This window comes from Macaca fascicularis, chromosome 6 (assembly GCF_037993035.2).
Source record: "Macaca fascicularis isolate 582-1 chromosome 6, T2T-MFA8v1.1".
In the NCBI taxonomy this organism is placed as follows: Eukaryota; Metazoa; Chordata; class Mammalia; order Primates; family Cercopithecidae; genus Macaca; species Macaca fascicularis.
In genome coordinates this window covers 167,162,352-167,190,198 of record NC_088380.1, presented here as the reverse complement: position 1 = coordinate 167,190,198, position 27,847 = coordinate 167,162,352, and the positions used below count along the sequence as shown (strand labels likewise).

Sequence of the window (27,847 nt, the reverse complement as noted above, 5' to 3'; positions counted from 1 at the left end):
AGCAACTTTTACAACTGCTAAATTACCTGAATAGTTGTTTCGGTGTCTTTCGCACTCTGATGTAAATTTGAGGGAAGACACTGTGTTCACCAGATCCCCAGCATGTTACACAGCCTGGCTACTAGTTACTGCCAAGTTTAACTGCCTTTTTTTTTTTTTTTAAGCTGATACATCACCAAATTCTGCATTCATTTCACAGCCCCCTGGTGAGGCTTAAGCTCTTGTCTGTTTTGGTTTTTTTTTTTTTAACTTCCTAAAATTCTCCGATTCTAAAAGAAAGTTCCTAAATAGAAGCTAAAAGAACCCGCCCAACTTGAATCTCTCCACAAGCCGGGTAAATAGCGCGATAAGCACAGCTAGAGTTCTCGCGATTCCCACGGCGCAAGAGGACCAAAGGCCTCCACTCCTCCCGCGTCCCACCAGGAAATTAGTGCGCATGTGCCGATCGTCCGGAAGTTACCGCAGTGGCCGCCGGAATGAGGCGAAAAGCCGGAAGTAAACATTACGAGATTGGCTTGTCTCGGATGGACTTGAGACCAGCTGCGGCGGGACTGGGTAAGAAAATATTTTTAGAACTTTCGGGCGAAGGGGAATTGGGGAACCTGAGAAAATGGGTCGAAGGCTCCTAATTATTGGATATGTCCTCACGGGGGTAATGAGCCCTCAGTTGTTGAGGAGGGAGCGAGGACGGCGGACCGAAAAGGAAGCCACTGTCCTGAGCCCCATTGATGGCACTCGTGCCCAGCCAGACCAGGCCTGCGTCTTCAGGGAAACAGTCGGGATAACTATGAGAGTGTCACCTTTGTGGCGGTGGCCTTGAAGACCCTGAGCGATCCCCGGACTGCGAGCGGGGAAAGCTGCTTCCAGTACCCAATTTGATAGACTGTATTTCCTCGCCAGAAAAATTTACTTAAGCTTCAGTTTTTCCTGTTAAGTCGAGATGATCTGACTTCAGTGGGGTATCATGCGGATATAAGTGAAAACATCTATATAAGTAAATCTCTAAACACTGTCTTACGGTAAGCCCTCAGTAAGTGAGAGCTATTACTGTTTTTAGTTGAAGAAAATAGGCCCCTTCACAGCGACGGAAACGAGTGAGTACAACTTGGTGACTATATTACTTCATTCAGTTTTAGTTTTTAATATTTCAGGCCCAGAAGCCAATGTTCTATGGACAGAGTATAACATACTGTTTTTAGAGAACTGACTCTGGAGTCAGACTTGTGTTTGAAGTCCTTGTTTCTTACTACAATATGCTCTTGGCTGAGGATCTTACCTCTCAGAACCTGTTTCTTCCCTGTAAAATGGGGTTCATCAGACCTATCTACTGGGCTTATTGTGAAGATTAGATGAGGTGATGCACGGTAGGCTCAAGAAATGGTAGCTGTTTTAATGAAGATTATTAAATTTACCTTTGTTCTGCTTCTCTTCGCAGTATATTCAGGCCATCAGTTTATATGTTACACAAATATATGGGGAGATTTTCTATAGGTCAGACACAGGAGAAGAGAACACCTTTGAGAAGCATCGTAGACCCCCAGGCATTGAGCACTTTCCACTGGGAAGGGGTTTGTGTAAAGGCCAAGTGTCTACAGGGAGCACGATGTGTTAGAGGAACCACAAGAAGATCTATGTAGTTAGTAGAGAAGGATGCGGGGATAGTTGTAATGGTGAGGCTGGAAGGTAAGCAGATGCCAGACCATGGTGGACCATGTAGGTGTGTTAAAAAGATGTCAGTTTTTAGAGTACAAATGATAAAATCCTTTGGAGCGTCACTTTTTTTTTAGAGGTAGTCTAGCTCTGTCACCCAGGCTGGAGTGCAGTGATGTGACACCAGCTCACTGCAACCTCCACCTCCTAGGTTCAGATGATTCTCCTGTCTCAGCCTCCCTAGTAGCTAGGATTACAGGTGCACACCACCACGCCCGGCTGATTTTTGTATTTTTAGTAGAGACGAGGTTTCGCCAGGTTGGCCAGGCTGGTCTCAAACTCCTTACCTCAGGTGATCCGCCCGCCTCAGCCTCCCAAAGCGCTGGGATTACAGGTGTGAACCATCGCGCCCAGCTGTCACTATTCGTTATGCTAGTTATTAGCGACTTGTGGTTATTGAGACTGGAAATGTGACTAGTTTAAATAAGTATAAAACCCATATCAACTTTTAAAGACAGAGTTGTTTTTTCTAATTCAAATTTGCAATTATAATATGTTGGATACAACACAAATCTTGTAAAAGTAATTTTACCTGTTTATTTTTACTTTTTTAATGTGACTACCGGAAAACATAAAATTACATATGGGACTAGCATTGTATTTCTCTTAGATGGTGCTGTATTGAATTTTTGGATGGTACTGCATTGGAGGATTTTTAAGCTTGGGCAGTAGGACATTGTATTAGTCCGCTTTCACATTGCCAATGAAGACATACCCCAGACCGGGCAATTTGCAAAAGAAAGAAGGTTGTCAGACTTACAGTTCCACGTGGCTGGGGAGGCCTCACAATGATGGTGAAAGGCACCTCTCACATGGCGGCGACAATAGAGAATGAGAGCCAAGCAAGACGGGTTTCCCTTTATCAAACCATGAGATCTCGTGAAACTTATTCACTACCAGAACATTATGGGAGAAACTGCCGCCTTGATTCAGTTATCTCTCACCGGGTCCCTCCCACAACACTTGGGAATTACAGGAGTACAATTAAGATGAGATTTGGCTGGGGACACAGAGCCAAACCATGTCAGACATGATATGATCAGATTTGTGTTTTGAAAAATTAACACTGCAATGTGGAGAATTGATTGGAGGGAATCAGAAGAGATCAGTAAATAGGAAAAAGTAATAACTTACACTAGGGTAGTAGCAGTAAGAATGGAAAGAAGTAGATGCATTTGAATGATATTCAAAAGGTGAAAATAACGGGTCTTAGTGATGACATAGATGTAGGGATAAGCTGAAGCACTTAACGTAAAGGGACGGATGGTGTTGTCTTTCACCAGGCGTGGTGGCTCACGCCTGTTATCCCAGCACTTTGGAAGGACAAGGCGGGTGGATCACGAGGTCAGGAGATCGAGACTATCCTGGCTAACAGGGTGAAACCCCCTCTCTACTAAAAAAAAAAAAAAAAATACAAAAAATTAGCTGGGCGTGGTGGTGGGCGTGCCTGTAATCCCAGCTACTTGGGAGGCTGAGGCAGGAGAATCGCTTAAACCCGGGAAGCGAAGGTTGCAGTGAGCCAAGATCACGCCACTGCACTCCAGCCTCAGCAACAGAGCGAGACTCCATCTCAAAAAAAAAAAAAAGATAGGGAACAGTAGAACAGTAGGAGATTAGATTTCAGAGGGAAGATCATGAGATTGCATTAAGACATATTGAGTTTAAATGCCTCTGACCTCTAAGTGGAGATGTCAAGTAAGCAATTGGATATATGTATCTGAAGCTCAGATGAAAAGTCTTGAGTAGAAAAATAAATTGTTTCTTTATTATTTTTTATTTTATAGAAAAATAAGTTGGAGAGCCAGCAGTGTTGTATTGTGACCATTGAAACCTCGGAAGTAAATGAGCTTATCCATTAGTGAGAGTTTAGACTGGTTTAAAAGGTGCTGGCTGAGCCTTGAGGAATCCAACATTAAATAACTGGGCAAAATTCGATGACAAGAGAGGTATAAGAAAAACCAAGAGAGCCGGGCACGGTGACTCACGCCTGTAATCCCAGCACTTTGGGAGGCCAAGGTGGGCAGATTGCCTGAGGTCAGGAGTTTGAGAGCAGCCTGGCCAATGTAGTAAAATTTTGTCACTACAAAAAATACAAAAAATATTAGCCAGGCATGGTGGCAGGCACCCGTAATCGAGCTACGCAGGAGCCTGAGGCAGGAGAATCACTTGAACCTGGGAGGCAGAGGTTGCAGTGAGCTGAGATGGCGCCACTGCACTCCAGCCTGGGTGACAGAGCGAGACACCGTCTCCAAAAAAAAAAAGAAAAACCAAAAGAAAAACCAAGAGAATGTAGTGTCAGGGAAGTTAATAAATAAGATATAAAAAGGGAATGAACAGAGCTGAAAAATGTTCATTGGATTTAGCACAATGATCCTTGATGGCTTAATGTAACTCTTTAGAATGGTAGGGAGTGGAGGGCTAAGTTAGAGTAAGTGAGGATGAAAGTAGAAGGTGAGGAAGTGGAGGCAGTGATTATAGATAACTCTTGAGATGTTCATTCTTAAAGGGGTACAGAGATAGGACCCTCTTTCATTAAGAGTTACTGTGTTAGAAAAGTTTGAGACACATACACAAAAAGAGGGATTCAGGATATATATGAGAAAAAGAGTCCTGTGAAATTTTAAATACACATGTGTGTCTCTCTCCATTTGTGAATTGGAGTTGAGGGAGAAACTGTGCTAACAGTATGTAGAGACCTTGAGGAGGGGAAAGAGACCCTTCCTTACACATACTATGGGGGGAAAACATATGAAACAGTATATATTATTAGGATGTCTTTTTGGTAGTTTGAGTGAACTAATGAAGGCCTACTTTTTACTGTAAATTTGACTTCTTTTCTTAGAGGAGGCCAGATAACCATGTCAGCCACAGTTGTAGATGCAGTTAATGCTGCACCCCTATCGGGGTCCAAAGAAATGAGTTTGGAGGAACCAAAGAAGATGACCAGAGAGGACTGGAGAAAGAAGAAGGAGCTAGAAGAACAACGAAAATTGGGCAATGCTCCTGCAGAAGTTGATGAAGAAGGAAAGTAAGTACTTAATTGTTGTATGATCCATTCATTCAAAATTCAAATTCATGTCTACTTAGTTTGTTAATTTTTCATCCTTTTATTTGAGAGGAACCCATCTTCATTATTTATGTCTTTTTTTATTATTTGTTTTATCAAACTCATATGCATATGGTTTAATAATGAAATTATGTTGAAGGGCTTATAATGGATAGCAACAGTGCTTTTTCACCCTTCCCACTCCAGCCTGCTCTACAGGAGTGACTGCTGTTAAATCTTTCTATTTTGAGTTTTTCTGGTTGTTACCTTCACATCTCTAGATAATAATGCCTACACAATTATTTTAATTAATTGATTATAGGCATTATTTGAACCAAAATTTCTTGTGATAGAAGATTTAGATTACTAACACACATCTCTATTTTCCTTCCTCTCTTCTCTCCCTTCAGTTATATCACTATTCTTAGTTTCTTAGTTGGAAATATTTTCATTCTAAAATAAATTACTTCTTTATTTTTAATTTTTCTTTATTATAGTATAGCAATAGCAACCATATTCTCTTCCCCCTACCACTGCAATATTTCTATTCTTAGATTTTGTGTAAGCTACCTTTGCAATTGTAATACTGATTATTTTCCAACTTTATTCTTAAAATTTTTTTTTAACTTTTATTACAGAGACATCAACCCCCATATTCCTCAGTATATTTCTTCAGTGCCATGGTATATCGATCCTTCAAAAAGACCTACTTTAAAACACCAGAGACCACAACCAGAGAAACAAAAGCAGTTCAGCTCATCTGGAGAATGGTACAAGAGGGGTGTAAAAGAGGTATGTAGACAACCTGTGTACCTCTTCATGGATATGGAGAGTTTAAGAACTTAACATAAGAACTTTCAATGCAGGCCGGGCACGGTGGCTCAAGCCTGTAATCCCAGCACTTTGGGAGGCCGAGGCAGGCGGATCACAAGGTCAGGAGATCGAGACCACAGTGAAACCCCGTCTCTACTAAAAATACAAAAAATTAGCCGGGCGCGGTGGCGGGCACCTGTAGTCCCAGCTACTCAGGAGGCTGAGGCAGGAGAATGGTGGGAACCCGGGAGGCGGAGCTCGCAGTGAGCCGAGATCGCGCCACTGCACTCCAGCCTGGGCAACAGCGTGAGACTCCGTCTCAAAAAAAAAAAAAAAAAAAAAAAAAAAGAACTTTCAATGCAATACTATTTAAAGCAGAAACAGATAATAAAACCCTTTATCTGGTATTGGAATTCACAGTGCATTACTATTTTACCTTTGTATTTCTTATATAAATTTTATACTCCTGAAGTCCTTAAACTTTCACATTTGTAAATGTGTGGAGACTAACTCGTTTTCCTTTTAACAAAGAAATCATTTCACTAGACAAAATCATAATGAGAGCCAAAGTTATTTCTAACTTATGTAGTTAAGACATTTTCTTTGTTTTTTTTTATATTTATAGAATTCCATAATTACTAAGTACCGCAAAGGAGCATGTGAAAATTGTGGGGCCATGACACACAAAAAGAAAGACTGCTTTGAGGTAAGTTCACCTTTGAGAATTTTGAAAACCATTGTCAGTCTTTTCGTTGTCAGAGAGCTTGCTTCTCTTTTTCTGAAATCACCTAGATTTAGGTACAAGTTAAATAAAAATTAGTTTGAGTGGAATTGCTGTAAGACTAACTGATAATTGAATAGATCGTAAAGTGCCCACCCTGTAAAAGTTGTATGAAGTCTTCCTTTGGGTCATAAGCGCTTAGGAAAAGATTAAATCTTACTCTGTTTTTAGAGACCTAGGCGAGTTGGAGCCAAATTTACAGGTACTAATATAGCTCCAGATGAACATGTCCAGCCTCAACTGATGTTTGACTATGATGGGAAGAGGGATCGATGGAATGGCTACAATCCAGAAGAACACATGAAAATTGTTGAAGAGTATGCCAAAGTTGATCTGGTGAGCAAAATTCCCTGCTTTCCTGGGGTTTTTTAAGAATCGTCCTTTTGCTGTATCTCTAGCAGCTCTACTTTTCAAATCTTGAAGCACTTTAAAAATGGTAGCATTTTTATAATAGTATTAGTACTACTGTATAGGCTACCTTTATAATTGTAATATTGAATAGAGGAAATAATGTGCTAGCCATATTTGCCAGCAGTTTCTTCTTGATTCTTATATTGTCCTTTACTCCCTGTCTTAGGTAGCAAAAGATACTGGAAGCACGAGAACAGATTTGTGTCCAAAGTTTTGGTTTTGTGAAGTTAGAAATGTATGGCCCCAAGCTATAGCTTGCCCACGAACCTATTTTATGGTGCCTCACATAGCATTTGGGAGTAGTAGAAAGGGAATGCATAATTTGTTTCAGAAAATTTTATTTTATTTTAACCCAACTTCAGTTTTTACTGTTATGATTTGACCTCTTCACCTTTATTCCTTTGAAGTCATAGTCGTACTGCCTTTTTTTTTTATTAGAGGTATCATTTTAAAATTGTAAGATTTCATATAAAAATCTGGATTTCATCTTTTCTTGAACATTGTAATATACGGTAACCCCACACCTGCCTGGTAAGAGTCAGTCATCTGGAGTTATGTGGCAACTGCTTGTTTTTGTCAGGGCTTGCTCCCTGCAATTTACTACTGATGCCGTTTGTCTCAGTTTACATTAGTGCCTGGTTCAAACATTGTGTAACTCCTGCTCTATAGAGTAATAAGTCTAGGGCTACAAGGAATCCCAAAGAGATAGGTTTGTTCAGTGACCTTTTCTGAAATGAATTAAAGTTATTCATTTTAAATATATAAAAATGTAGGTGGTGACTTGTAAGTAAAATTTAAATGTTCCTTTTTCTTTCTTTTTTTTTTTTTCTTTTAAAGGCAAAACGAACATTGAAAGCCCAGAAACTCCAAGAGGAATTAGCCTCAGGAAAATTAGTGGAACAGGCTGTAAGTAATGAAAATGATCAAACAAAAGGTTTCATTTCTTTTAAACAAAGAAATGAAAATTGAAACAAGAATTCATTTTATAGCTCTTCAGTTAGAGAGGAAGACAGAAATGCTATTGGGGGGAAAATAAAACTGATACTTTGTATACAGTTTATAGTAATATAAATTGATGCAGTTAATTTGGGAACAATACTGCCACTATTTATATTTAGACACACAGGCAGACATACACTTACTTTTTCAAGTTAAATTATTAGATCTATCCATCCTAAAGAATTTTCTAGAGTTCAGACAAATCATTATGCATAAAGATGGTACAGCATTTTTTACAATAGTAAAGAAATTGGAATAGCTTAAATGTCCAGGAATAGGGAGTTGGTTAAGTGCATCTGCATGGTATAATAGCTGCTTAGTTCTTAAAATGGCATTTCTCAAGACTTCGTTAACAACACTGGTTAACACTTGTATTTGAATGATACATGAAAAGGTAGTAAGTATAATATTATCACACTGAAAGAAAGACCAGAACACTAGTTTTTATTTAATGTAGAATTTATGAATTTTTCTTTCTATCCTTTTTCTTTAGTATTTTCTGCATTTTCCACAATGAATACGTATTAGTTACATAACTGGGCAAAACATTTTTTGTATGAATGAAAGGTCTGTTGCAGCCAGTTTTTTTTTCTTTTTTTAAAATCCTCGTCAACTTAATAGAGTAAATATATTATGCATATTAGAGTTGTCAAGTTTCTTTTTGACAAATCTAGGCACAAATAAATAGTAAACATTTATAGTTTTTTAGTTTAAATTTCTAAAAGGGACTCTAAACCATGTATAAGTAACAAAGCAAACAGAACTTGAAATAATTACTAAGTGAGCAGTTACTAAGGTAACCTATCAGGCAAGTTAACAGCATTAAGTTACCAGATAAGTGTTTAAAATCCATTTCTGGCCAGGTGCGATGGCTCACACCTGTAATTCCAGCACTTTAGGAGGCCGAGGCGGGTGGATCGGAGTTTGGGACTAGCCTGGCTAACATAGTGAAACCCCATCTCTACTACAAATAAAAAAATTAGCTGGGTGTGGTGTCGAGCACCTGTAATCCCAGCTACTCGGGAGAATCGCTTGAACCCGGGAGGCAGAAGTTGCAGTGAGCCAAGATCACGCCACTGCACTCTAGCTTGGACCACAGAGCAAGACTCCATCTCAATCAATCAATCAATCAATCAATCAATAAAATGGAAACAAAAGCTGTCTCTGTTCCATGAGAGATACATGCTCTTAGAAAAGTGAATTTGCCTCTCTGAGCTGCAGTTTAGTATGTCTGAAATAGAAATGACAACCCCCAGGAAGTTTATATACCTATCACATAGTAAACACTGGGTAATTAGTAGCTATTGTTGTTGTGATTATTTTTATGTATTACTAACTTTGGGAAAAGAAAAAGGGCCTGTTTCTTTTGTTCTAATATATTCTCTGTTGTTTGTTGTAAACATGGTGTAATTTATTTCCCCAGTAAGGATACTTAATGTATGTACGGGGCTAATGATTTTTGCCCACTTGGATGCTTGGATATTAAGATGAACCACATATAGTAGATTTAGATACTTAGCTGTCACTGTAGAAATATATGTAAATATCCTTTTTTGAACTAGCAAATAGTGGGAACTCAAAAAAATTATTTTTTACGAAATATTTATATTTCTGATTTTGAAAGTAACACTTAATATTAAGTGAAAAAAATTAGAACATTATATTAAAAAGAAAATATCCCCTGTGTTAACTATGAACATTTTGAAGTAGGCCTTTCCAGGTCTCTCTTGTCCACGTATACCTGTTTATGTGTGCTCGAATACAAAATGTTTCTTACATGAATCCATCTTTATATATTCATTTATTACCTTCTTTTTTAATTTAACAACATAGAGTACAGCGAGAACGTGTTTTCTGTCTATATTTATAGACCTATGGCATCATTTATTTTTGTATAAATTCACATGGCTCAAAAATTAAAACAGTTTAAGAAGATGCACAGTGAAGTCTCCCCACCCCGGTTTCTGTCCGCCCTAACACTAAACTTCCCCTCGCCCCAACTCTTTTGTGGATGTAGGTGGCTCTTTTCAGAGTTTCTTGAATAAATACAAATACAAATATATACTCTTACCCCACCTTTCTCTCCCCTCCCTTTTTTAAATCAAAAACGTTAGGAAATGATACGTACTTTTCTGCCCCTTGGATAGAATCACTTTTAATGGCCGTTCAGTGTTCCATGGAATGCAGTAAATTATATAACCAGTGATCTATTATTAATTTGACTTTTTCCCAATGTTTTGAAAAACCATTGCACATATACAATACTGCACATCACATTCTTATATATCTTTATGTAATTGACATGATACTAGGATAACCTTCTAGAAGTGTGTTTCAGTGAGTTTGTATTTCTAAAATTTTTATGATCTATCACTTAGCCATCATTCAGAAAAGCTACGCAGATTTATGCTTACATCTATAGACTGTATATACCTACATGTGTTTCTGTATCTCCTCACTAATGCTATAATGTATTCGTTTTTTCATTTTAAGTATTTTTAATCTTTGAAGCCTTTATGAATGGACATGATGAAATACTGACCATGTTACTATAGGCATTCTGTGGCGTTAGAAAGTATTCTGACCAATTGCTAGTGAAGAAAAGTATATCCTTGTGACAAGGAGTTTGGCCTCTCCTTAAATTACAATATCGTGTCACTTGTAGATTTTTTTCATTGCCCAAACTTTACTTTGGCTGTGAAGACATGAACCTTAGTAACATTTTCTTTTTGGACTTACTGGGAAACTAGTAACATTTAATGAAAACAGTATGTCTGAAGACTAACACATTTAGAAATTAATATTTATTGGGTACTTTGGTCATCTTAATCTTCCTATTACCATTCAGTAGTTATAATCTTAATTAAAATTCTCTTGAAATTTGCTGGCTTTATAGACAGTCTAATAAAATTCACAATGGCACACTTGTATTCAGAATTTGCGTGCTCATTACAACTGAGAAATATGAGAGTTTGTTCAGTTAGAATTAAGTTGTATTATCTTAGCTATTTTAAGTGTTAATTGGATTAAGTGGAATGAAATTATGAATTATTTTTCTTCTTTTGTGATACAGAATTCTCCAAAGCACCAGTGGGGAGAAGAGGAACCAAATTCTCAGACGGTAATACATATTTGCTGCCTCTGAGTGTATGTGAAATTTTTAAATTTCTGATGGCTAATAATAACACTAATAGTAGTTTTTAAAGAACACAAGTAAATAAGGGTTTGGTTAAAGGGAAAAGAAAAAAAAAAACAAGAATTACATGCTGCTTTCTTTTCTTCTTTCTTTTTTTCCTTCCCCTCCCCCTTTTAGGAAAAAGATCATAATAGTGAAGATGAGGATGAAGATAAATATGCAGATGATATTGACATGCCTGGACAGAATTTTGACTCCAAGAGACGAATTACTGTCCGGAATCTCAGGATTCGAGAAGATATTGCAAAAGTAGGTCTTACCAACTTAACATACATATTTGAAAAGTATTTGTCTTTCCAGCCTAAATTTTATCAACTCTGGGTAGCATATGGATAATAGAGTCATTCTAAGGTAAGGTTTCATTCTGTTTTTTCTCTTCACCTGTACCCCAGAATTGTATACACACATTTATTTAATTGATCATATTCAACTCCTCCAACTAGTCTGCTGAAATCTTTTTGCTGTGAGTAAACATTGATTTATTCTTTAAATATTTTTTTCTTCTAGTATTTGAGGAATTTAGATCCAAATTCTGCCTACTATGATCCAAAAACTAGAGCAATGAGAGAGAATCCTTATGCCAATGCAGGAAAGAATCCAGATGAGTAAGTATCAAGTTAAATGTACAGATTTCAAGATGAGAGAAAGTTTATTGTTTTCTGACCTGACCATAGATGGTGTTCATTTTAATTCAGATTCAGTTTTATGAATTAATTTTCCTTAAATCAATCTCTGAAACATTTTCTTTATTTGTATCTGCAGAGTGAGTTATGCTGGAGATAATTTCGTTAGGTACACAGGAGATACCATTTCAATGGCTCAGACACAGTGTAAGTGTTTCCTGTATGTCAAGGCATTTTATATCAGCTCATAAGAAGTTTGGGATTTTTTTTTTAAGCTTGTTTTCAAGAAGCATACAATAATGTTGCTGCCAACTCATTAAGATGTTTTGAATTACTCCAGTGTTTGCGTGGGAAGCCTATGACAAGGGATCTGAAGTACATCTGCAGGCAGATCCTACAAAGCTAGAGCTGTTGTATAAGTCCTTCAAAGTCAAAAAAGAAGATTTCAAAGAACAGCAGAAAGAAAGCATCCTGGAAAAGGTAATTTTGACCAAAATGCTAAAGAAGAACTTCTGTTAAAGAGAACTTACTAGTTAATAAGCTTTAGTTTTACATTTGGAAAATAATGCAAAGAGAGCCCCTCTTAATCCATGAAGAATAGTCCTTTTCTTCCTTTGTCTTAGTCAGATGCTGTACAATTTTGTATGAGCTTTTACAGCAAAACAAACTACCTCATATCTTAGTAGCTTAAAATAAACATTTATTATTGCTCACAGTTGGGCGAGTCTCCTGGTCTGGGCTGCTTAGCTGAGGTTAGGTGATGAGCTAAGATGGCCTCACTCTTGTGTTTAGCAGTTAACAGGCTAATTGCCCTAAGGGGACCTCTTCTGGGGCAGCTCATCTCCACCCCATGTGGTCTCATCCTCTAGTAGGGTAGCGCAGCTTTTTAAAATGGCATTCTCAGAGTTCTAGAGAGTGGCAGCAAAAAGTGTGTTGTGGTACATAAGTGCCTTTGCTTGCATCACATTTGCCAGCTTCCCATTGGTGAAACCTAGTAATATGGCCAAGCCCATATTCAAGGGATAGAGAAAGACTTCATCTCTTGATGGGAAGAAAAGCAAAGCCCTGTGGGGAAAGGGCATGCATACAAGGATAAGAGGAATTTATGGCCATCTTGTAACTTACTATACTCAACAGATGAATAGCAACTGAGACATCTTCTATTTGCCTCAGAAAAAAAAATGGTGGCTTTTTTTTCCTACTGTGCTTTCTATAACAAAACCCAGTAAAGAATGTTCCCTTTCTTTCTGATTAGAAATAAATGTTTTCCTACATCATGTTCATATTAATATATTATAATCCCATTTTTATATAAATTAAACAAAAAAGTCTTTCATTTGTATATAAAATTCAGAATAAATGTTAGGGAAGGCATGGAACCACTATACCCCAGGTGTTAACACTGGCTTAGTGGACCGTTTCAGGGTTCTAACCAGGTCCCTTCAGATCTTTCTTTTTACCATTTTTTTGGTTAACATCAGAGAAAAGAGAAATAATAAATAGAATAAGAATAAAAAAAAATGTTTTCCTGGAAATTTAAATGCAAATCAGGTTGTAAAATGTATTGAATAATGTCCAATGTCCTTTTAGTATGGTGGCCAAGAACATTTGGATGCCCCTCCAGCTGAATTGCTTTTAGCACAGACTGAAGACTATGTGGAGTATTCAAGACATGGGACGGTCATCAAAGGACAGGAGCGGGCTGTTGCCTGCTCTAAGTATGAGGAGGATGTGAAGATCCACAATCACACAGTATGTGCTAAACTGAAACAATTTTGTGTCCTTGTTAGTTTTGCTCTGTATTGCATTTTTCCACTACAACTTTATTAGCTAACCATTTCTATGCTCTATGCTTTAAAAAAAAAAAAAAAAAAAATTAACTCTGTTTCAGGGAATTTTTTCAAAAATAGAAAAATTTTGAAGGAATACTATGTTCATCTATATACCCATCATCTAAATTCTGAAATTTTTAACATATTGCCTTATATGCTTTGTCTAGTTGTATGTGTGCATATGCACATGGTTTTACATAGATATGTAAAATACACATATATACACACATATAGTTTATGTATACATTTTTTTGACTGAAACATTTGGAAATTATATATATCATGACATATCATGTGATACATGACTGTATCACATATCTCCATAAAATGAAGACTTTCTTCTATATAACCACATTGACATTATTGCACTTTAGAAAATTAGCATTAATTCTATATTACCTAATATCTAGTCATTAATCACATTTTCCAAAATATACAGAAAAATGCCTTTAACACCTATTTTTTGTTTTAGTCAGAATTCATTTCAAATTTATTTTGATCATTATTTGGTTATTATGTCTCTTTTCTAGAATGTATCTCTGCATTTTCATGATGATGACCCCTTAACAGATTAGGCCAGTTAGTTTGTAAATTGTCTCATATTCTGTATTGACTGGATCCTAGTAGCATTATATAGCTTGTTTCTCTATCCCTGTATGTTTTATAAATAGGAATTCAGGTCTAACAGCTTGATTGGATATAAGTTAAATATTTTGACAAGAATATTTAATAAGTAATGTAGTATATTCGCATTGCATCATAAACATCATAAAGCATGTATTGTCCTTTGCTGTTCTCTTGAAGTAACCAAACTACAATTGTCTCTCTTAGTTGAGGGTCAAAAACCTAATTCCCTATAGTAGCCGGGCCAGTGATCATACATGAGTGAAGTGAGCCAGGCAAATTGTACAAACTGGAGAATATAAGCCCTATATAACGGGGCATCCACTCTTCAGCAACAGCCGATTATTGCCAAGTGGTTATATAGGCCCAGAATTTGCCACTCCTTCATTTTTCGAGAGAAGTCAGGTACACTAAATTTTTTTATAGGCTTTTGGGAATAGAATTTAAGAGCTTTGTAACTACAGTGCCTGCCTCTCACACTTCAGGTCAGACTACCTTGTCCCTGTTAGCCAGCCTTGAATCCCCATAATTTTTCTCCTAAATTACCTTTAAAGGGCTGTATTATTTTATACTCCTATCAACAGTATATAGAAGTTTCTAATTTCAGCTTCCTTTTTAAGTAATTTCTCTCTCTGCAGCATATCTGGGGATCGTACTGGAAAGAAGGCCGATGGGGATACAAATGCTGTCACTCTTTTTTCAAGTATTCCTATTGTACTGGAGAAGCTGGGAAGGAGATTGTTGTAAGTAATTGTCTTTGGTTCTTAAAGGTATAAAACAACCGAAGCTTGTAAGTCAAACTAAAACATACTGTCTCGTGTTTCAAATTTTAACTTTTTCTTAGATGATTAGTAACTATGACCCTCAACTCAAATTACATGTATTTTTGCACAGAACTCGGAGGAATGTATTATAAATGATATAACTGGGGATGAATCTGTGAAAAAACCTCAAACTCTCATGGAGGTAAGTTGATAATCATTTGTCCTGAATTTTTAAGTCCTGGAGGGAGGGCTTTAAAACCTGCACCTGAGTTTTTTGTTTTGTTTTGTTTCTTTTGAGACAATCTCATTCTGTTGGCCAGGCTCAAGTGCAGTGCACGATCTGGGTCCACTGCAACCTCCGCCTCCTGGGTTCAAGTGATACTCGTGCCACAGCCTCCCAAGTAGCACACCTGAGCTTTGTTTTCATATTAATAACACTGCATTTCAATCCTCCCTTTCAGCTGCATCAAGAAAAACTGAAAGAGGAAAAGAAGAAGAAGAAAAAGAAAAAGAAGAAGCATCGAAAGAGCAGTTCAGATAGTGATGATGAAGAAAAGAAGCATGAAAAATTGAAAAAGGTAATTTGTGAAGTCTAAATAGTAAAAGTGATAAGTAACAGTATTCTTTGTTTTTGGGGTTGTTTTTATTTTTTTGAGATAGGGTCTTGCTCTGTTGCCCAGGCTGGAGTGCAATGGTGCGATCTCATCTCACTGCAACCTCTGTCTCATAGGCTCAAGCAATTCTCCTGCCTCAGTGTCCCAAGTAGCTGGGATTACAGGCACATGCCACCATGCCCAGCTAATTTCTGTATTGTTTTATAGAGCCAGGATTTCACCATGTTGCCCAGTCTCAACTTCTGAGTCTCAAACTTCTGAGCTCAGGTGAACCGCCCACCTCATCCTCCCAAAGTGCTGGGATTGCAGACTTGAGCCACCGCTCCTGGCCAGTATTATTTGTAAAGGCCTTTATTTGTAATGGCCTATGATCTAGTCCTGTCTCCAAATGCATTTTTTAAATGATGAAACAAGCCTAGAGTCTGAGTGATTTGCTCAAGTTATATTAATGGAGGTATTGTGGGGTGTAGGTACTGCCTTCTTCTTGGAGTATTTAGTAATCATGACTAATGGACAGAAGAAATGTGCATTATAAAGCATTTTAGAGTTACTGCCATAATGACCAGAAAGAATTGCCTTCTAGCTCTATAATGTGTAAGTTTCAGCAAGTCCTTGAGAAAAGTCAGAATTGTAGTCTTTACCAGAAGCATCATTTGCGAGCTTGTATCAGTAAAGTGAACCTCATTTAATTTTTGTTATTAAATAAAATTTCTCCAACATTGATGTAAAATGTTTATAGAATGTTTTGTGCTCTATAAAAATATCATATAAGCCAAATAGTGATTAGTTGTAGCTTGACAGTAGAAGGGCTGACTCCAAAGCTCTTTCAGGCAATCTGCGTTTCTGATAGGGCAGTTCATATTCAGTGGGGTCTGTTGGTACTCTGCCACTTTTGAAGAAAAGAGATCTGATGTAGAGCTGTGATACGCATTTTATTCCTCTCTCTATAGGCACTGAATGCAGAGGAGGCACGCCTTCTTCATGTCAAGGAGACCATGCAGATTGATGAGAGGAAGCGGCCTTACAATAGCATATATGAAACTCGGGAACCTACTGAAGAGGAAATGGAGGCATATAGAATGAAACGTCAGAGGCCAGATGACCCCATGGCCTCTTTCCTTGGACAGTAGTAACTAGTCAGATGACCATCCAAGATAGATGCAGCTGATACATTCTTTTCAGCTTCTTATTGATGATTGTAGATAAAAAATCCTTGTTTATTCTTCTTGCTGCCTGACTTTAATAAATATTTCAGGTGCCTCACAGTAAGTTCACTCCTTTCCATACTGAAGAAGCAAAAAAGAAAAAGAAGAGGCACGTGAAGTATGCTTTTGGGAACAGAATTTAAAATTGGATTAAGATTTTATTTCCAGTTTTATGTGAGTCATGTGTAAAGAAGCCTTGGCTCTCTACCTATTAAGAATGTCTCTCTCTACATTTATTAAGCTTCAAACTTTATTGCTTCAATTTTTGTGGCCCTATATTTAGTCTTAGCATACCTTGGTTTTGAGAAAAAAACAGGACTTTTTTTTTTTTTTTAAAGGACTTTGTTTTTTTAAAATAATTACTAGCAACTCTATGACTACATTTATTTTTATGTTTTGTTTTCTTTAAGAGACAGGATCTTGCTATGTTGCGCAGGCTAGTGAGCAGTGGTTTTTCACAGACGCAGTCATAACGCCCTGCAGTCTTGGGCTCAAGCGATTCTCTCTCCTTGGCCTCTGGAGTAGACTAAATGTGTTAGTCTTTGAATGGAAAACAACTATTTTCTCATCATTGGGTCAATATTGACTGATCAGTAGTAGGTCTTTACCATTCTGGACATAAGCCTTTAGATGTAGAAATCCTTTCCTTTATCATAGAGGATATGGTTTACGATACTATTTGTTTTCATTGTGATCGCCATCATGTAATAATCATGAATATTAGATTTTTTAAATTGTAGAATATCCTAATATTCAGAGCCAGCAGCTGTTACTTTGTTTGTAAAATTTGCAAAAATCCAAAACCTGAAGTTGGCTTCTTGAAAGAATTACAAGGATAGCTTGTAGGGATATTAGTAATAGATTGCCATGATCCTGAAGCCTCTTCTCAGAACACTATGAAGATAATACTGACCGAGTGGAATCAGTGAAAACAGCCTAACAAAACCTCCAACTTCAGTATATCAACTTTTAACAGCTCACTGGCTTTTCTAAACTACCAAAAACCACCTATAGGATACTGCATCTCAGAAAGGGTGGCGTGAGAGTAACTGAGTCAAATTGTCAAGTACTTTGGATATACATAGTGTCTAGCTTTAGATTGGTATGAAATTAAACAACAATGCAAATAGATTTAATTCTTATTTACTTCAAGAATGCAAAAAAAGGTTCATTTTCCTATCCAAACAGGGTGGTTCAACATAAAGGCTGACATTGTTGTGTCTGCTTTGTATTTTATCTTTTGTTAAAGATAAATAAATGACAATATGTAACTGTGCGTGGTTTGTAGCATTATATCTAATATTTGGCAGAAAAGTTGTTTATGGGACAGGGAGGGGAACCTGGATTAGCTTCCGTGAGTTTAAGAAAATTTCAGCATCCTGTCACCTAACCTTTCTGTACCTCTTTCCCTCTTCTATGAGGCCTAGTTTACTTTGATTTAGGAAGAATTCTATAATATCCAGAATCATGTCTTCTGTTTTATTTTCGAAAAGTAATGCCCAGCCAGCCTGGCCAACATAGCGGAACCCCATCTCTATTAAAAATACAAAAATTAGTTGGGCATGGTGGCACACACCTATAATCCCAGCTACTCAGGAGGCTGAGGCATGAGAATTGCTTGAACCCGGGAGGTGGAGGTTGCAGTGAGCAGAGATTGCACCACTGCACTCCAGCCTGGGCAACAGAATGAGACCCTGTCTCAAAATCGTAATGCCTAGGACATTATTCAGATTGAGCTTTGATTTTATTATCTCAATAATAGCTGCCTTTTCGAGAATTATGTACTGTAATTGTCATAATGTTACCTCCTTCCTCAAAAGAACTTCATGGGGTAATGGATGATCTATCAATTTTACAAAAAGCACATGGAATTAACTCCAAGTAATCTGCACAAATCCTAACCGTTGTAAGTATTGGAGTCAGGACATGAAGCTAGCTGTCTCGGATTCTGAAGCCTATCCCCTTCTCTAGTATTTAAGGCCCTAGTTTCTTGACCAACAAGGCTGGTCTTATAGCAGTTTCTTGCATCCACAAAAACTTATGCAGCCCCTCAATATTTACCAGGCTCACCCTCAGCACCTGAAAATGATGTATCTGGCCCACGTTCTTTGACGCCCCACCACTCCTCACACACACTAGCCTTATAGAATGCTTCTAACAATATTGTACAAAAATGAGTAAACTCATTTAAGTTTATAAGAATTCTGGAAAGACCCCCAAACAGGAAAGGGCTATATTCCGGTTTACTTCTTTCAACAACGTTTCCTAGTCTCTACTTGGGATTTTTCCCTAAAACCTCTCTAATATGGGTTTATTTCTTTGAAATCATGTTGTTGAAAGAATTTTAAATAAAAATCTTTCCTCTGAGATGGATGATGATAAGGAAATTCATCCCCATGTTCCCACTTAAGGAAAGGCGGGGGGATCACCCTGCATGGACAACAGTACACAAGCTATGGAAGCTCATCCTCCACTGCTGAAATGTCTAATCTGAGATTACAATGAGCTTCCTTCTCTTTTTCTCTCATTTATTCCACATGGAACATGGTAATTATCAAGCGTTTTATCATCTCCAAGCTCAAAGCCCAACACAATATAAAAGTTTCAGTGCTCTGCATGTTAAAAAGAACTATGTGTAGTTTGTAGCCCCTTCCATTCCTGAAATTGTACGGTTCATCCTCTCTGGCAGACACAATAAACAAACGATTTTGTGTTCCACGTACACAACCTCAAAGAAAGGGGGAGGGCCAGCGCGCATGCTCAGTACTCAAGCCCGCCAGCCCATCCCACAGCCCTTTGCTACTGCGCCTGCGTGTGGGAGACGCCTCGCCCAGTTTACGGGCGGGAAGCACCCTGGAGAACCCGGATGGAACTCGGGCCTGGCTGAGGCGGAGGTTGTTGCGGATGCTCGTCTCTGCAGGCGCACCGCAGATTCCTGCTGGGGGGTCAGACCTGAGGAATCGCCGTCTCTACTGGTTCTGACGGCCAGAGGCTGGACCCTAGGCTGAGCGGAGAGCGGAACTGGAGCCTGAAACAGGCGCCTAAAAGAAGCCCGAGCATCCCATGGGCCTGCGCCTCAGGCTCGGAGACGGGCGGGCGGAGACAGCACTGAGTCTTTTTCTTTTTTTTTTTTCCTAGCCGCTGGCGTTCCTATCTCACCCTGGAGGGTGTAAAAATCTCCGTCCTTAACAGTAACACCATCAGGTCCTATCAATTAAGAGCTGCTTGTTATTTGCATGCATTCTTATAATTAAACCTCCCAACAACCCCGTAAGGTAGGTACTGTTATCCCCTCTGGAGGAACTGAAGCTTGGAAAGGTCCCAGCCTGTAAGTGACAAAGCCACGATCCCAGGCGTTTGCCCCTGGAGCGTCTGCCCAGCCACCAAGTTCCTGCCCCCTTTCTCCTGGCTATTAATTTTAACTGCAAAATGTAATGCTTAAATGCTCTGCCTCCCCAAACACCTGCGCCTACCATGATCTTGCATACTCAGTGGCTGGATAGAAGTTGAATTGTATTTGGTTTGGAGTTTCAGGTTTACAACTGCACTTTGGTGTTTTCACTGCTGGAATGAATATATATATATGTGTGTGTGTGTGTGTGTGTGTGTATTAGCATTCCCTAAATGTTTTGTGAGTGTTCACTTTTAACTGATTTTTCTCAATTGTAATACTTTTTCATATCTACCCTTCATAAACTTGCCAAAACATTTTACTTTGTGATATCAGATCTTTCATTAAGCCTCTGAAGATAATCTCTCAAAAGAATCATTCTTAAAATGAGTGATATCTATCTATCTTAAGATAATGCTTTTTTTATTATGGAAAGTTTCCGAAATACATAAAAATCGAATGGTGTAATGATGTGTACCCATCATCCAGCTTCAAGAGTTACCAACTTAAGGCCAGTCATTTCTTTTATCTCCACCCCGCTTTGTGCATGTTTGTGAGTGTGCTGAAGTATAGTATTTCAAAGGAATCCCAGACATCTTATTTCACTTGTAAGTAATCGTGTCGAACACATGAGGACTTTTTAAAAACACAACCACAATACCATTATCATGCCTGTTTAACAATATCTCATTATGATGATGATGCTTTTTAATGTTTACATTTTTTAGGATATTGTAATTCCTAAATACCACAAAAAGCGCAAGTACAAATTGTGAGATTCTAAAACAAGCCTCTTGGGCAGTAAGTTCATCTTTGAGGCTCTGGAAAATTCTTGCCACTTATTCTCCCTTTTTCAGGGGGATGGAGAAGAATACCATAAATTGATTTTCCTAAAACTTTTGTTCAAAACAGATAAATTTTAAATTAAAATATACTTGAGAGACATAGTCAAGGTGGATAGGAAATGGCCTCTTAACAGATCTTGTAATGATTTCTGGTTTGTTCTGTTTTGTTTTTGAGACAGTCTCACTCTCACCCAGTCTGGAGAGTGCGGTGGCGTCATCTCAGCACACTGCAACCTCTGCCTCCCAGATCAAGCGATTCTCCTGCGTCAGCCTCTCCAGTAGCTGGGAGTACAGGCACCCACCACCATGCACAGCTAATTTTTGTATTTTTAGTAGACGAGTTTTCACCAAGTTGGCCAGGCCAGTCTTGAACTCCTGAGATCAGGTGACCCGCCCTCCTCAGCCTCCCAAAGTGCTGGAATTATGGACATGAGCCACCATGCCCAGCCTTTTTTTTGAGACAGAGTCTGGCTGTCCTTAGGCTGGAGTGCAGTGGCGTGATCTCAGCTCACTGCAACCTCTGCCCCCTGGGTTCAAGCGATTCTCCTGCCTCAGCCTCCCAAGTAGCTGGGATTACAGGCATGCGCCACCACACCCAGCTAATTTTTGTATTTTTATTAGAGACAGAGTTTCACTATGTTGGCCAGGCTGGTCTGGAACTCCTGACCTCAAGTGATCCACCCACCTTGGCCTCCCAAAGTGCTGAGATTACAGGCATGAGTCACCACACCAGGCCCCTCTTGTAAAGATTTCTAATGTGACTAAAAACATTTTCCTCTATTCCCTCTGCCTCCCCAAATATTACATGATAAATATACATTAATAGAATACAGAAAAATAAGCATTTTATGGTAATGTCATAATTTTATTGTCATTAATTAGAAGTGGTTCTAAGCAAAAGTAGTCATGTAGTCTCATTACTTGACAAATGAAGGCTTAAGATCAGCTCTTTAAACTTCGGGTTGTCTTTTTTGATTGGCAGATATCCTCCAGTTTAACAGGCTCATAACAACCGTGTAACAGATCAACTTATTTTATTGGAGTACACTTTACAACTAGTTCATCTTGGTAGATCCACTTGAAAGCTAATGCTTTAAGTAGATATTCTTGGCTTGTGATTTTTCTTTTAATGGCCAAAGTGGGCATTCGGATTTAAATGTATACCTGTTACTTTATTTCAGCCACATTCTCTGGCACAGAACTTCGGAAACTTTGGGGATCACTTATTTATCTTGGAGATAGAATGTTTTCTAAGGTCTATTTGAGCCTACCTGTGGATTATGCCTTTACTCATTGCTAAAGAGACAGAAAGAGAAAAGACATGGTTTTCATTTTAGGTTTCAACTTTCATAGGAGGATGTCATCAGCTCAGAAAACGTAGAAAATTTAAATATCTATTCAAGCATTGGGACCATTCACTTAGACACCTAGAATATTTGTTAGCTAAGGATTGGTTTGAAGGATATGTTTTCATTCCCCTAAATCTGACTACCTAACCAGGATGTGTTTCAGGATTGCCTGAACAACATTATTTCCCCATATTCTTTTGTTCTGCTTCTGGAGAAGATGATGTATTAGTTCTAAGGTAGTGCAGGGACATGTATAGTTTCAAAGAGTTTCCCAGTGATTGTGATGATATGGTATCTCTTGTCACAGATCACTGTTCTAGTTACTATTTATAAGAATTACCTAAAATACTTATTTAGAATATAGATTCTAGGCCCCCACTCCATAGCTAGAGAATCAGAATCTCTATGGGTAGGGCCTTCTACGTCCTGTCTTTGGGTTAAACCAAACCTTAGGAATGCTGCTGTGTGTGTCTGTGTGTGTGTGTGTGTGTGTGTGTGTGTTCACGACTGCCTTCACTTAGAGGTATTTAGGTGGAAAAGCATCATGAAATTCCTTATTGTACTTAAGGGTGTTCTCATATGAGAGGGATTTTGCTGAAGTCTCGGTAAGAAGAATAGTTGTGTTTCCCCTGAACAAGTTGTTTTGCTTTTCTTTTATTTTTTTTTTAATTAATTAATTTTTTTTTTTTTTTGACGGAGACTTGCTCTGTCGCCCAGGCTGGAGTGCAGTGGCATGATCTTGGCTTGGTAGCTGGGACTACAGGCGTATGCCACCATGGCCAGCTAATTTTTTGTATTTTTAGTAGAGATGGGGTTTCACCATATTGCCCAGGCTGGTCTCAAACTCCTGAGCTCAGGCAGTCCACCCACCTCAGCCTCCTAAAGTGCTGGGATTACACGCATGAGCTACCACGCCCAGCCATTTTGCTTTTTTATGTGGAGAGTATGAATCATGGACCAATAGTGTGTTACACTTAGCAGTAAGGAAACTCTGAGCCAATTTGTAGCCTACTTTTGCATCAAGGGTGGCTTAATCAGACTTATAGACCTATTTGAAATTCTGTGCCTAAGTTGGACTCAAAACTGCTCAAGGTTCAAATAGTATTACAGACCTATTTAATCCTTAACTATTAAAAAGAACTACCACGTTCTCATAAATGGTAGCTAAATAATGTGTACACACGGACAGATAATGGAGTGATGGGTAGAGGAGAGGAAGGGTGGGGTGGGAGGGAGTAGATGAGAAATAATGAGTACAATGTATATTATTTGGGTGATGGATACCCTAAAAACCCTCACTTCGCCACTATACAATCTATGCATATAACAAAATTGTGCTTGTACCCCATAAATTTATATAATTTTTTTAACCTCCATGTCAGCATCCACCCTTCCTTATTTAGTGAATTGCTCCTTTTTTCAGTGCCTCTTAACTGAGGGTATGCATACATCTTTGGGGCTGAATGGAAGAAGGTGGTGGTAGTGAGATGCCCTTTCTAGGGATACAAAATGTGCTAGATATGTTTGTAACATACATTATTGAAAACAAGTTAAGCCATAACTGTAATTCACCAATAAAGGACTTACAGGTATGCATAACTTGTCTTAGCTCAAATCTTCCATATATAACTTGCTGGCAAATCATTTATTCCAGGGCATTAGCTGTGAGTTGCTAGCTTTAAGTTAAACTATATCCTGTCATGGCTTACTTTGAATTGACATGCTGCAGGCTATATCTTAACATATACAAGATAGTATGTGATGGCAATATAGCATGTGATGTGGCTTTGTTTTAATTCAGTTAGCCACTGGATTTTAATGTGTGGGTTGTATTTTACTCCCAAAGCAAAATTCTGTGGCATCTCTGGAATACTGCCTGAGAGTTTTTGTGTGCCATGTCGAAGAAACGCAAATGGGATGATGACTATGTTCGCTACTGGTTCACCTGTACAACGGAAGTTGATGGAACTCAGCGCCCACAGTGTGTGTTGTGTAACTCAGTATTTTCAAATGCTGACCTCAGACCATCAAAACTGTCAGACCATTTTAACAGACAGCATGGTGGTGTAGCTGGGCATGATCTCAATAGCCTGAAGCATATGCCAACACCATCTGATCAGAGTGAAACCTTGAAAGCATTTGGAGTTGCATCTCATGAGGATACTTTATTACAAGCATCATATCAATTTGCGTATTTATGTGCCAAGGAGAAGAATCCTCATACAGTAGCTGAAAAGTTAGTGAAACCTTGTGCACTGGAAATAGCACAAATAGTTTTGGGACCAGATGCACAAAAGAAGCTTCAGCAGGTACCCTTATCAGATGACGTGATCCATTCTAGAATTGATGAAATGAGCCAAGATATCTTACAGCAAGTTCTAGAAGATATCAAAGCGAGTCCTCTTAAAGTGGGTATTCAGCTTGCTGAGACAACTGACATGGATGACTGCAGTCAGCTAATGGCATTTGTGCGATATATAAAAGAAAGAGAGATCATAGAAGAATTTCTCTTCTGTGAACCATTGCAGCTATCCATGAAAGGAATAGATGTGTTCAATCTCTTCAGAGACTTCTTTCTGAAGCATAAGATAGCACTTGATGTATGTGGCTCTGTTTGTACTGATGGTGCCTCCTCTATGCTAGGAGAAAATTCCGAGTTTGTTGCCTATGTGAAAAAAGAGATACCTCATATCGTAATCACACATTGTTTATTGAATCCTCATGCACTTGTCATAAAGACATTGCCTACAAAACTGAGGGATGCTCTATTTACTGTGGTGAGGGTAATAAATTTCATCAAAGGGAGAGCTCCAAATCATCGCCTATTTCAGGCTTTCTTTGAAGAAATTGGTATAGAATATAGTGTCCTCCTTTTCCATACTGAAATGAGGTGGCTTTCCCGAGGCCAAATACTTACTCACATTTTTGAAATGTATGAAGAAATAAATCAGTTTCTTCACCACAAAAGCAGTAATTTAGTTGATGGCTTTGAAAATAAAGAGTTTAAAATTCACCTAGCATACCTTGCAGATTTATTCAAACACTTAAATGAACTCAGTGCATCTATGCAGAGGACTGGGATGAACACAGTATCGGCTAGAGAAAAGTTATCTGCTTTTGTTAGGAAGTTTCCATTTTGGCAAAAACGAATTGAGAAAAGAAATTTTACCAATTTTCCTTTTCTTGAAGAAATAATTGTTTCAGATAATGAAGGAATATTCATTGCAGCTGAAATAACACTGCATCTGCAACAATTAAGCAACTTCTTCCATGGATATTTTTCCGTTGGAGATCTTAATGAGGCAAGTAAATGGATATTGGATCCATTTCTTTTTAATATCGATTTTGTCGATGATAGTTATTTAATGAAAAATGATCTTGCTGAATTACGAGCTAGTGGCCAAATCCTAATGGAATTTGAGACAATGAAGCTTGAGGATTTCTGGTGTGCCCAATTCACAGTGTTTCCAAACCTAGCAAAGACAGCTCTAGAAATCCTTATGCCATTTGCAACTACATACCTTTGTGAGTTGGGATTTTCATCACTTTTACATTTCAAAACAAAGTCCAGAAGCTGCTTTAATCTGAGTGATGATATCCGTGTGGCTATTTCAAAAAAAGTTCCTCGTTTCTCAGACATCATTGAACAAAAGCTACAGCTACAGAAGTCACTGTAAGCTGATATACTTTTTTAATGTATAATTTTAATCCTAATATCATTGTAAAATTAAGCTGTAATTCTGTTTCTTCTCTTTCATATTTATGATATACTGAATTCTATATCTAAAAAACTTAACAACTTTAACTTTGAATGAGGCATGTGAAAATGTGTTTTGAGAATAAAAACACAAACAACAGAAAAGATTAAGTACTACTGCCTAGTTGCTATCATGAGATTTTTCCTAATTCTGAGTATCTGTTTAACCTGTTCATGTGGTATGTAAAAAAGATACCTAAGCACTAGAATATCCAGCTAAATGGTGCAGTAGGCTAGGAATTGAGCCAGGAGAAAAGAGAAGATATCCCAGAAGTTAAAAAGGCAAAATGACAGGTTGAGTTCACCCATCTTTGTTATGGAGAGGTTAATGAAATCAGAAGAGGATTATGAAATACAATGGGAAAATGAATGATCTGGCTTATATAAGACTTATTATTAAATATGCTCTTTGGAGTTAGTCTCACAATGTCCATTCCCCTAGCTCCTATGCTATGAATATCATATTAATAAATAGCCTAATATATTAATCACTGTCATCTTTAAATTACTTCAGAACTCCAAGTTATCAAGGCTGCTGAAAAGGAGATTCCTGAGCCTTACCCTAGAGATTCTGATTAGCAGGGTCTTTGATAAGGTCAAGGATCCTCATTCGTAACCAGCTTTCCAGACTGTTCTGATGGATTCTTGGATACTTGTGTCCTCTGTTTTCAATTTTTCCTACTCTTATTTTTCCTTTACCCTAATTTTGTCACTTATATTACATCTTATATGTATTTTTCTAAGTTCAAAATGTCAGAGTATAAATCATAAAAAATTGACATGAAATCAATGGAGTAATTCAATACCATCACAAAATTCCCCATGGGAATCTAACTTAGCACACTTTTCTGGATGATAATTTGGCAAAATATTTTTTAATTTAAATACATTTTCATTTATATTTTTAAACATTAATGTTTTATCAAAGTACTGCATGCTGAAGGCTGGGAAAAAAATGATATAGAGAGTCCTATAAGGAAAAGCCACAGTCCCCTTCCTGCCCAGTTACCCATTTCTTCTGTAATTTCTTGTAGTTCTACCCACATCTCTTAAGTAGTATGTTCGTACCATAAGATATAGCAGTTATATCAGCTTTAAAAGTTATATATTGACTCCCTTAGATAATAAGTAAGGATTGAATTTATAAAATATCCATCTCTTCTACTCCCCTCAATTTGTTATTATTATTGCACTAATGTTAGGCTCTTTGTTGGTTATTTATAGCTCTTTGATTAAGATTTTTTCCTTTATAAATGTATCATATGGAAAGAATCAGGAATGTCCCAAAGTTTTACTTGTAAGGTGGCTAATCACAGCATTTTTATAATACTGAAAAATAAAAAATAAACCTGAAGGAAAATGGAACCTGACTACCAAATTTAGATGCCACATTAGTACACAGATCAAAGTTTATATTTTATCAGTAGTTATAAATGCATGCCTTTTTTCACTTAAAAATGTAGTAACAGAATATAGGTCCTAGTTTTCCTATTACAATCTAACCTCAAAGACAGTGGGAAAAATTTCCAAAGCTAATATGGAAATCTAGATGTGTAGGCCAGCCGTGGTGGCTCATGCCTGTAATCCCAACACTTTGGGAGGCCAAGGCGGGCAGATCACTAGGTCAGGAGTTCAAAACCAGCCTGGCTAACATGGCGAAACCCCACCTCTACTAAAAATACAAAAATTAGCCTGGCATGGTGGCATGTGCCTGTAATCCCAGCTACTCAGGAGGCTGAGACAGGAGAATTGCTTGAACCCAAGAGACAGAGGTTACAGTGAGCCGAGATCGTGCCACTGCACCCCAGCCTAGGTGACAGAGTGAGACTCCATCTCAAAAAAAAAAAAATCTAGATGTGTATATATAAAGTTTAATCTGTATGCAAT

The 27,847-nt window shown here is 38.0% G+C and overlaps 2 protein-coding genes across 2 annotated transcripts; both read left to right on the top strand.

Annotated features, from left to right (window-relative positions):
• The first annotated feature begins 501 nt into the window (after positions 1-501).
• On the top strand, positions 502-17,889 carry SLU7 (SLU7 homolog, splicing factor). Its single transcript, XM_045394483.2, has 16 exons — positions 502-555; positions 4,553-4,738; positions 5,395-5,548; positions 6,195-6,275; positions 6,522-6,686; positions 7,599-7,667; positions 10,834-10,881; positions 11,074-11,205; positions 11,464-11,561; positions 11,719-11,786; positions 11,920-12,059; positions 13,170-13,331; positions 14,674-14,778; positions 14,930-15,001; positions 15,261-15,377; positions 16,364-17,889. Exons 2-16 carry the CDS (start codon positions 4,569-4,571, stop codon positions 16,541-16,543), a joined length of 1,761 nt encoding a protein of 586 aa, XP_045250418.1. The 5' UTR covers positions 502-555; positions 4,553-4,568; the 3' UTR covers positions 16,544-17,889.
• Positions 17,890-19,482: 1,593 nt separating this feature from the next.
• FAM200C (family with sequence similarity 200 member C) lies at positions 19,483-26,065 on the top strand. Its single transcript, XM_005558435.4, has 2 exons — positions 19,483-19,893; positions 24,050-26,065. Exon 2 carries the CDS (start codon positions 24,099-24,101, stop codon positions 25,878-25,880), a length of 1,782 nt encoding a protein of 593 aa, XP_005558492.1. The 5' UTR covers positions 19,483-19,893; positions 24,050-24,098; the 3' UTR covers positions 25,881-26,065.
• Positions 26,066-27,847: the final 1,782 nt, after the last annotated feature.

Bases quoted from the DNA above. Each gene is read 5' to 3' on its own strand.
- SLU7 (XM_045394483.2), top strand. From the start codon at position 4,569: ATGTCAGCCACAGTTGTAGATGCAGTTAATGCTGCACCCCTATCGGGG. The intron at 11,787-11,919 runs GTAAGTGTTTCC...GAATTACTCCAG, and splicing joins TTCAATGGCTCAGACACAGT to TGTTTGCGTGGGAAGCCTAT. The intron at 13,332-14,673 runs GTATGTGCTAAA...CTCTCTCTGCAG, and splicing joins TGAAGATCCACAATCACACA to CATATCTGGGGATCGTACTG.
- FAM200C (XM_005558435.4), top strand. From the start codon at position 24,099: ATGTCGAAGAAACGCAAATGGGATGATGACTATGTTCGCTACTGGTTC.